This window comes from Xenopus laevis, chromosome 6S, assembly GCF_017654675.1.
Source record: "Xenopus laevis strain J_2021 chromosome 6S, Xenopus_laevis_v10.1, whole genome shotgun sequence".
Classification (NCBI taxonomy): domain Eukaryota; kingdom Metazoa; phylum Chordata; class Amphibia; order Anura; family Pipidae; genus Xenopus; species Xenopus laevis.
This window is the reverse complement of record NC_054382.1, coordinates 31762452-31773081: the sequence shown is the minus strand read 5'-3', so window position 1 is coordinate 31773081 and position 10630 is coordinate 31762452. Positions and strand designations below refer to the sequence as shown.

Below are 10630 nucleotides of genomic sequence, written 5' to 3'. Positions count from 1 at the left end.
GATAGATAGATAGATAGATAGATAGATAGATAGATAGATAGATGATAGATAGATAGATAGATAGATAGATAGATAGATAGATAGATAGATAGATGATATAGATAGATAGATAATATATAGACGACAACAGATTAGATAAGAGAGAGAGAAAAAAAGAAAGAGATAGATGGAAGGAGTAAAATGGTAGATAAGTAAATAGTCAGACAAGAGGTAAATGATAGACTGACAGAATCAGAAAAAGGAATAAGATTGTTCACAATATAGAAAAATAAATTGACAATGGATATAGACGAAAGTAAACGGTAACAGTAACAGAGGAAGAAGAAACAAAGGAAAACTAAGATATTTAACGATAGACAGACAGATAGATATAATACCAGGAGAAAAAGATTATTTATAGATGATAAATGAATTGATAATAGGCAGGATAAAGAATCAGAAGAAGAATAGATTTATTGGAGCCAATAGCCCGTTTTTGCCAACAAGCAATAAGTCTAAGTCAAATTGTCTCATGTCTGTAACCTTTCATTGTATTGCTCTGTCTCTTTATCCTTTCTTAGGAATCCTACCGAAACACACACAGTTCAAATAAATTAAAGATGGTTTTTAATATTACCCACGTGGATTAACCCTTTCCCCGCCATTAGGGCGGCTGCAGCGGCTAGCAGCGACAGGGTTAAAGGCTGGAGGTTTAAACAAGTGTGTATTAGGTCCTGGGAATGAATATCATTACAGGAGCAATGAAGTTAATTCTTTTTTTATTTGTTAAACGGGAATCTCCTCCTGGTCCCTCCTCTCCCTCCTTCTGGGCCGGGCAGATACGCCTTCTCTACAGGCTGAAATCAGTCAGACTCAGAACGCTGGGAGAAAGCGGCCCATTCATTTGACTCCACGCTTCCCATCTCAATCAGAGGGGTGTAAGGTGCCTCACACTCCCCCGCATCAATAGGTATCATGTCCTAACAGGGACTATACTCCCCCGCCGAAATCAATTGGCACAGCTTTTACAGGGAGAGAGGAGCATGCTGTGGGTCTGTCAGGGAGGAACTTTGTCCTGTGCTGGGCGAGTGGTGGCACTCTAATGCTTATTCTGGCCACCTCAGCTCCTCTGATTAATGCTTAGACAGCAACTTATAGCTACAGCCTGTCAGAGAATAAACTGTCGTTTTTATTAACATAACAGGACACTCACTGCCAGGCTCAATGAAATATGGTTTAGTTTGGCAATAGGGTTTATCAGCTTGAAAAAGGACCAGTAGGTCCGAAACGTTGCTGTGCCAGATGTAAAGTGCAATAAAGGCGATTTTTATCACAATTTGGGACTGCTGCAAATCACTATTGGCTATAGGGTTTGTATATGTCCGCACAGTTTAGGGTATTTGAATAATACAAAAATCAACTCAATGAAACAATGCAAACAAGTCCCTTGCCCTTCTCAGTGCCCCAGGTGTGGACAGAATATGGGCAAGTCCAACTGCTCCCCAGAGAAACCAATGTCCCCAATGCAAAGTCATGTTTTGTCTTATCCCCCTGCCACTATCTTGTTAATTAGAGATAAAGTACTTGCCACAGGGGATCGGCTGAGCAACAGTGAGTGACCAAATTTGGGATGGGGGGGTAGCTAAATAAACAATTAGCGAATTATGCATTGAAGGGTTTGAGATAACTTTTAGTATGATGTAGAGAGTGATATTCTGGGACAATTTGCAATTTGTTTTTATTTTTTATTATTGAAGTTTTTTGAGTTATTTAAGCTTTTTATTCAGCAGCTCTTCAATTTTAAGCAATCTGGTAGCTAGGGTCCAAATGACCCTAGCAACCATGCATTGATTTGAATAAGAGACTGGAATATGAATAGGAGAGGGCCTGGATAGAAGGATCAGTAATAAAAAGTAACTATAACAATACATTTGTTTTTTGTTTTTTTTTTAGAAGGGAGTCAAGGACGCCCATTTGAAAGCCAAAACAGTCAGGAGGCAAAAGAAAAAGGCAAATGACTATAAAATTATAAAAAATAAATAATTAATAACCAGTTGATTTGGCTGTTCTATTACTTATTAAAAGTTACCTTAAAGGTGAACCACCCCTTTATATCTGTAAGTAATGCCCCATCATCAGCAAGTGGGAGTGATTCACTGGACATGACACCATGAACCCCTTCCAGCCCAGACCCTTCAGATAAAAGTTTATTCACATCCCCTAGAAAAAGAGAAAACGGAAGCTCCCAGACTTAAAGTGACTAAAAACAACATTGACAAGAAAGGCAAAAGTACTGGGAGCAGAATAGGTGCCTGGAAAGGACTGGGGGGGAGCCATTGGGGAAATGTAATTGTATTGCTTCTCCTCCCTCTTGCTCCCAGCCCCCCCCCCTGTGCTGCGGAGTGGGCTGTCCGGGCTGTGGGGATGACATCACAGAGGGCCTGAGAGGTTCGACGCTGAGGCTGATTGGTGGGCTGCCACTCAGCGCTACTTCAAAGCCGGAGAGGAGCTACAATTGAGGTGGAATGGGCGGAACTGATCATTGTATTGCACACCTCTAAAAAAAACACTGCTCTGATTTATACGTATAAAAAAGATCCTCTGAGGAGGGCACTTTTGTGATGGCAACTTCTCTACTAGGGGTGAGTCTGAGGATTTTCTTGTCGCTTTAATTAGTTCTTTTCTTCTTCGCCCCTTTTCTTTTTTACTGCCTGTCGGAGGGGGGTTACAATAGCCCTGGGTCCAGACAGGGGCGATCAGTCTCCTATTGAGTGAGTGGTTTTAGTACGAGGGAGTGGAGAGAGGAGGAAAAAAGAAGGAAGTAACTTAAAGGGGGCCGAGTCACTTTGGATAATAAGGTATTAAGGCTTTTGGAGTGAAAGCATTGAGCGCGGCGCTACAGGCTCGGTACTTGAGTACAGGTTTATAGGCTCGACCTTCTCCTGCCATAATCCTCTGCCTTCTCTTCTGCCAGGTACGTGCCCTCTCCTCTTATTCCTCCTCTCATTGCCCTCATCTGCCTGCGAGCCGGGCGCAAACACACAAGCGCTATTTCCTTTCATTGCACTTCAATCTTTGGCCTTTTCATGTCACGAGCGTTCGTTTGGTTTTTCTCATTAACACGTTTTTGTTGAAGTGTAAGTAAGTAAAGAAAACAAAAACAATCAAACGAAAGGGATTTATATTCTGGGATATTTAATACTATAGTCGGATGATTGCGAGTGGAACCTGTCTGGATGCGAATTAAACACAAATACCATTTACACGTGAATGTGAAATTCAAAATAACCAGATTTATGTAGGTTTAGAGAATTTTTAGCCTCTTTTAGCGATGTACCAGGTCCTGAATCAGTTTGATTCCAGTTAAAGAATCTCTCAGGTTCCACAAACTTATAGTTGTCTAGTTATATCGTTGTCTAGTTATATTGTTGTCTAGTTATACAGTTGTCTAGTTATATAGATGTCTAGTTATATAAGTGTCTAGTTATATAGTTGTCTGGTTATACAGTTGTCTAGTTATATAGATGTCTAGTTACATAGCTGTCCAGTTATATAAGTGTCTAGTTATATAGTTGTCTAGTTATATAGCTGTCCAGTTATATAGTTGTCCAAATATACAGTTGTCTAGTTATATCGTTGTCTAGTTATATCGTCGTCTAGTTATATAGTTGTCTAGTTATATTGTTGTCTAGTTATACAGTTGTCTAGTTATATAGATGTCTAGTTATATAGCTGCCCAGTTATATAAGTGTCTAGTTATATAGTTGTCTAGTTATATAGCTGTCCAGTTATATAGTTGTCCAATTATACAGTTGTCTAGTTATATCTCTGTCTAGTTATATAGTCGTCTAGTTATATAGTTGTCTAGTTATACAGTTGTCTAGTTATATAGATGTCTAGTTATATAGCTGTCCAGTTATATAGTTGTCCAGTTATATAGTTGTCTAGTTATACAGTTGTCTAGTTATATAGTTGTCCAGTTATATAGTTGTCTAGTTATACAGTTGTCTAGTTATATAGATGTCTAGTTATATAGTTGTCCAGTTATATAGTTGTCTAGTTATGCATTGTCTAGTTATATAGTTGTCTAGTTATGTAGTTGTCTAGTTATACAGTTGTCTAGTTATTTAGTTGTCTAGTTATATAGTTCTCTGGTTATATAGTTCTGTAGTTATAGTGGAATTGGAATAATGGGAACTGAGCTGTAGCGCTGCTCTGTCTATAAATCATTTCCCAGTCTCACAGCTATTGGGAAGTGGCATTTAACTAAACTGTGCGCGACTCTAGGTGCAACTTTGTGGCATTCTGCTTCTCTGATCGCCTGCTACAGTAGAGGTGAAACTTTAGTAACATTTTTACTGACTGACCGCTCAGTGCGACTTTGTGACCTTTTATTATTTATATGTATTGTAAAATCGAGACGATTCAGTGTTGGTATAAAATGTAGCTGTAGGGCAATCAGCAAGGAGTGTGTGGGCCTGTGCAGTTATACCGATAGATATTATAAGAAATGTCATTTACTAAACTAACTCCTTGTCTCCTTGTTTGTCCCCAGGAAGAGCCCCGTTTGGGATCCACTCCCCTGGCCATGTTGGCCGCCACCTGTAACAAGATCGGCAGCCCCAGCCCTTCCCCGTCCTCCCTGTCTGACGCCTCGGCCTCATTCGTGAAGGGCTTTCACCCATGGAAACGCTCATCCTCCGCTTCCAGCAGCTGCACTCTGGCTTCAGGATCTCTCTCCGGCTTCAGCGTTGGGGGATCGTCCAGAAGCGCAAACGGATCTTCATCCTCCAGCGCCGCAGCGGCGGCGGCTGCTGCAGCTGCGGCTGCCGCGGCGGCTGCCCTAGTTTCGGACTCTTTCAGCTATGGCGGCTCTTCCGGGTCCAGCGCCTTCTCACTCACTTCTGGAGGAAACGGCGGTAGCGGAGGCTGCGGAGGGAGCAGCGGATCAATGTCAGCCGCCTCCCCTTTTGCTAACGAGTACTCTGTATTCCCGGTAAGCGGGGGGTCGCAAGAGGCAGCGGCGGCAGCTGCAGCAGCTGCGGCAGCCGCTTCTCATCATCAGCCGGTGTTCCTGTCCAAGGTTCACGCTTCAGTAGACGGACTGCAGAGTATTTACCCCCGGGTGGGAATGGCGCACCCCTACGAGTCTTGGTTCAAACCCTCTCACCCCGGGGAAGTGAGTGCGGCCGGAGGGGCCTCCAGTTGGTGGGAAGTTGGAGCCGGCTGGATCGATGTGCAAAGTCCAGGGGCCGGTGCCGCTCTCCATTCAGGATCTCTGCAGGGCTCCCTGCACTCCCCTCTGGGGGGATATGGTACGGACTACGGCGCAGCCGGCCTGGGACACTTCAGTACTGGAGGCGGCGGTAGTGCAGGAAGCGGAGGGGGAGCGGCCGGGCCAGGGAGCGGTGGAGGAGGCCCGGCCAGTCACTTACTGAGCCCTGGAGGGCAGCACCTGATGGATGGATTTAAACCTGTCATTGGACCTTGTTCGTACCCTGACCCATCCTCCTCCCCTTTATCTGCGGGCTCCATGCTGGCACCTACCGGGCCATTGGGGGGGTCCCCGCGCTCCTCAGCTCGGCGCTACTCGGGCAGAGCCACCTGTGACTGCCCCAACTGCCATGAAGCCGAGAGGCTGGGTCCCGCCGGGGCCAGTCTGAGAAGGAAAGGCTTGCACAGCTGTCACATCCCAGGCTGCGGCAAAGTCTACGGTAAAACGTCGCATCTAAAAGCGCACTTGCGCTGGCACACCGGGGAGCGGCCCTTTGTCTGCAACTGGCTTTTCTGCGGCAAGAGATTCACTCGCTCAGACGAGCTGCAGAGGCACCTGCGCACCCACACCGGGGAGAAGCGCTTCGCCTGCCCTGTCTGCAACAAACGATTCATGCGCAGCGACCACCTCAGCAAACACGTCAAGACGCACAGTGCCGGGCCAGGAAGCGCAGGCTCCACGGGGCCAGGAAGCGGCAGCAAGAAGGGCAGCGACACCGACAGCGAACACAGCCCCTCCACCAGCCCCCCCTGCCACTCCCCGGACCTCCTGCACCCCCCTGACCGCAATGGCTTAGAGTAAACCCCGGACACTCAGTGTAAGGCACGGACACGCCACTAACTCGCATTGTCCCCCGCAGCTTGACTCTTTTCTTGCACAAATGAGCCCCACTTAGCACATCAAAAGTCGTTTGAAAGGATTTGTCCAAAAATGTGGAAGCTAATTCCCCCCCTACTCCCTGCTTTGTTGAAGTGGACAAGAAGGTAACTAATAAGGACAAGTGCTCTGAACTGGTGGTGGTGGGTGTGAGTGTGGGTGCTGCTGGGTGGCAGGGTGGGTGCCCATTGCTGTGCCCACTGAACTGCTTGATTCATTTCCAGGCTTCCCTAGAACCCAGGTTTTAATGGAGACTGGAAATACTCCAGACATTAAGTTCTTACATTGTGTGTGGCCTGTGGAGCAAGTTCTGTGAAATGGTTAAGCTGCGATTCTGTCGCCCAATAAATTCCCTGTCCCAAGCAGGAGCAGCTATAGTGATTGTTGGCATTAGTCAAAACAGAAACGTCCCATGTAAAATGCACTTCATTCTTCAGCGAGAGAAACCTGTAAATACTTTCCCCAGTAGCTTCACTCTTTAACCCTGTGAGTGCCAGAGGTAGCTGCTCAATGATACTGTCCGGCCTTGGGCAGCTGATACATTTCCATTTGAGTTAAGAATTTTACTCCTTTCTGTCTCTGTTCAGACACACTGGGATGTTCCTAAATAGGACTAAAAAATGTTGTTTGACTGGTCATTCAATTTTCCTTCTGTCGGCCCCATTCATATCCAAACTGAGAATGTCCCCTTTTATTATCACACTTCCCATTTGTTCAGGCTCACACCTACAGTAATTCGTTTTTTTTTTGGTTAACATTTTGGAAAAATAATTACCCCCCCCCCCCTTCCCAGTTTCTTTGTCCTGGGCACAGATTTTTATTTTGTGCAAGTTCTAGCCCAGCAAACGGTTCTATCAAATTAAATTATAAAGAATGAGCAAAGGAAATAATCTAATAGCTGTGGAAATTCGTTTCTTTTAAAGGCTTCCGACAAAACGTGAGATGAATTGTGGAGGCCACGTGTATAGTATTTTTCTTGTACATAAATCGCAGTAAATATTTGAAAACAAATTATATATATATATATATATAAAGAAGAGCAACAGTTTTCTTTTTGTCACACCAACAACAACGAAATACATCGAGTTATCGTTACAGCTAACTGAAGGTTTTTTAAGGAGGGGTTAAATTGTCCCTTGAAGTGTTTTTGAGACAAAAAAGGCATTTTTAGTTTTGCTTGAATATGAATTTAGATAGGAATTGGGGGGAAAATGCCAAGCGATGTTGATTAATGTTGAATGCCATTTTATTTAATGGAGCATGTTCTTTGCAAAATTCTGGTAGAGCTAAACAGTCCTCCTCTGATTTCATTACAAGTGAGTACCCCAAACACTCACATTTTAATTATACTGTAGGTGGCCTGTGTATTTCTTGAAAACATTAAAAAAAATAAAATAAAATAACAATGATAAAAAAAATGAATGTTTGATAGCCTCTGACAGGAAGATATTCATAGTTTGCAGAAGCTGCAGACTTTTTTTTTCTCTTCTTGTAATGTTGAAATAATTTGGATATTTCACATTGAAATGAACAAAAAAAAAGCCTTTCGCTGGGACGTTTTAGATTGCATTATAAATGCATGAAATGTAATTGGTTTTATTTGTAATATTTTAAAATAATGGTATTAATAAACTCTGGAAAAAAAAGAATAATTCATTTTATTGTGTCTATATGTGTTTTTTTAAATTGGTATGAATTCACGCTTTACTTATTACTTGTTTAGGTGTATTGCTGGGGAACAATAAGCACCGAATTCTAAGGCAATTATTCGTTAGAAATCTTTCTTCTAAAAACAAGGAAATAATGTCATTTTCTATGGGTGACGGTTTCTATATTGAAAATCTATTTATTTCTAACGCCCCTGAGAATGTACATTGGTTAAATTAATAATGATAATCTCTTCTTCCCATAAGAACACAGAGATGATGGGACCTAATCCCCTTTGACTCTACATGATTGCCTAATTTAATAAAGAGTAAATGTTATTATCAATACAGGGAGCTTCCTTAGTCCTCATCTCGTTAGAGGGAAGTCAGTGAATGGAAGCAAGGCCAGTACAAGGCTGATATGATTTTCTTTAATCTGTTAGATCTATAATTGAACAAGAAAATATAGATCTATAATTGAGGCTGCATATAGAAATCGAATTTGTACAAAGGGAAAACAGACTATTTGGTTATTTGCAATAAATACAGAAATACTTATCTATTAAAAAGAATCTTATTACTGTACTAATTTGATACATTGGGGTTTGTTAATTCCTATCACTTTTGTTGTCGATGTTCCTTAATGTGCAGTATCACGTGCTGTAGAAAAAGAGGCAGGGAGCTAGCAATCACTCATGCTGGTAACACAACAACATGTGTTTTTCTCTTTCTCTGGGTCCAATTGGGACCAAAATCCATGTTCTCTTTTTCATCAAACAGCTTAATATTGATAAACAATATTAGGGTGGGAGGCCATACTTTTTAAACAGGTATTTCACACTTGTTCTACAAAAGGGACCTTGTGTGTCTGAACTCAACAGAAGAGGAATGTTAAATCGATCTACAGGTAGGTAGGTAAACAAGCAGGTAGATAAGAAAACCAGATATTGGAGCAAGGCACTCGAATAGATAGGTCACCAGTGGATCAGATGAATGTTGAATAAAAAATAATTTATTTATTTATTTGTATGAAACACTCATGCCTGACGCGTTTGGTGTCATAGACAGTCATAGGCTAAACAAGTAGGTAGACAAATGGTCACACACAGAGAGTGAGAGAGACAGGACAGGACAGACAGGCAGAAGGACTGATAACTAGAAAGAAAAGGAATATGGAAATAGGCAAATAAGATGATGTGTATTAGACGTTAAATGGGATACATATATTAATAGGTAATATAGGAGAGGATAAAAAAAACCATAACGATGCAATAAAATATATTGGATAGACAATATTTTTCAGTAGCAGTATGCACAAAATGTCTCTCTCTTAAATATATTAAATATTATATATATATATATATATATACACTTCATCTAACAAATTAAAGGTGAAATTCAACGTTTCGGCGCCCTCACTCTCCCGAAAAGACAGCCCCAGTGAGGGTGCCGAAACGTTGAGAATAAAATTTTTTAATTTATTATATTAATTTGTTATATGAAGTCCTTGGAGTGTGGTTCGTTTTCATATATATATATATACATACACACACATACACACACACTTGTTAAGAAAAATCTAAAAGTAATATGTCAGCCTACCTCTATATGTATCCCCTCCATATAGATATATATATAGAGGGGATAAATTAACAAGTGTGTGTGGGGTCAGTTTGGTTGTGCAATGTTTCAACACAATAATCACACAATAATCGGAAACGCTATACAGGATTCGTCAAGTTTTTATGAGTTATTGAAGTAGTAATTATATATATATATATATATATATATATATATATATATATATATATATATATATATATATAAAAGTCCACAGTGGTGCACTCTTGATCCTTATGTATAATTGCCTGGGTGCTGGTTATAGCATGGCATAACAATCACGAAGAAAAAACCGCACTCACAGATCTTGTCAATGGTGAAAAAAGAAAAAAGTTTTATTTCAACGTTTCGGCGCAATGACTTGGGCCGTCTTCAGGAAGTGACTTCCTGAAGACGGCCCAAGTCATTGCGCCGAAACGTTGAAATAAAACTTTTTTCTTTTTTCACCATTGACAAGACCTGTGAGTGCGGTTTTTTCTTCGTGATTATATATATATATATATATTTTTTTTTTATTTGTTTAATCCGCAGCGTTTACAAAAAATAACAGTGTGACTTTGCCAACTCCCTGGCCCCAAGCGCTGTTGCCCAGGAAGGAGTTTATTAGTCACCCAGCCCTGTGCTTGGAGTTTTGGTGCAACTTGCGGTCTACCAGCTGTTCTTACATAGCTCAATGCTGCTGGGGGGGATGCAGTAAATATATATAGTAGTGGGAAGTATATTAGTGAAAAGTACAGTTGAGGAGCCACAGGTTGGTGGTTTCCGGATAAGTCTCAGCGAAATAACGCAGGGCATATGGAAACCAACCGATCTGCAGCGCACCGGCCTTCATTTATAAAAGTGATGCTCAAAATTGCGGCTGACCCGTAGGTCACACTGATATCCATCAAGATACTTAGCAGCCTAAATTAACTTAACCCACTACACTGTTCTGACTGACAACTAGTAATGGGTAATCTTTTGTATATGAGAATACTTACACACAGTAGTAACAGACACACACACATACAAACAACACACACAGCACAGACCATAATAAGACAATCGGTTTCATGAAATCGTTTCCTCTGTTTTGAATTCGATGAATCCCATTTTGGCGATTTTGCTTCTGACAAGTCAATGTTTGTTAGGAAAAGACACGCACCTAACTACTCTGCTTCCAGGATTAGGACACACACACAATTGCTGTGAATTTGGTGCAAATGCAGCTGGTGAGTGGGTTTCTGTGTGACCT

The 10630-nt window shown here is 41.6% G+C and overlaps 1 protein-coding gene across 3 annotated transcripts; it reads left to right on the top strand.

Annotated features, from left to right (window-relative positions):
• The first annotated feature begins 2202 nt into the window (after window positions 1-2202).
• sp8.S (Sp8 transcription factor S homeolog) lies at window positions 2203-7779 on the top strand. 3 transcript variants are annotated; one of them, XM_018269216.2, is made up of 2 exons: window positions 2203-2621; window positions 4535-7779. In XM_018269216.2, the coding sequence occupies exons 1-2, from the start codon at window positions 2601-2603 to the stop codon at window positions 6053-6055; spliced, it is 1542 nt and encodes a 513-aa protein (XP_018124705.1). In that variant the 5' UTR covers window positions 2203-2600; the 3' UTR covers window positions 6056-7779. The 3 variants fall into 3 exon arrangements, with proteins under 3 accessions (XP_018124705.1, XP_018124706.1, XP_018124707.1); XM_018269217.2 differs by lacking the exon at window positions 2203-2621 and adding an exon at window positions 2631-2953; XM_018269218.2 differs by lacking the exon at window positions 2203-2621 and adding an exon at window positions 2985-4314.
• The last annotated feature ends 2851 nt before the right edge of the window (window positions 7780-10630 follow it).

Excerpts from the sequence above, each read along its gene's own strand:
- sp8.S (XM_018269216.2), top strand. The coding sequence starts at position 2,601 with ATGGCAACTTCTCTACTAGGG. Across the intron at positions 2,622-4,534 it reads TGGCAACTTCTCTACTAGGG|GAAGAGCCCCGTTTGGGATC; the intron begins GTGAGTCTGAGG and ends GTTTGTCCCCAG.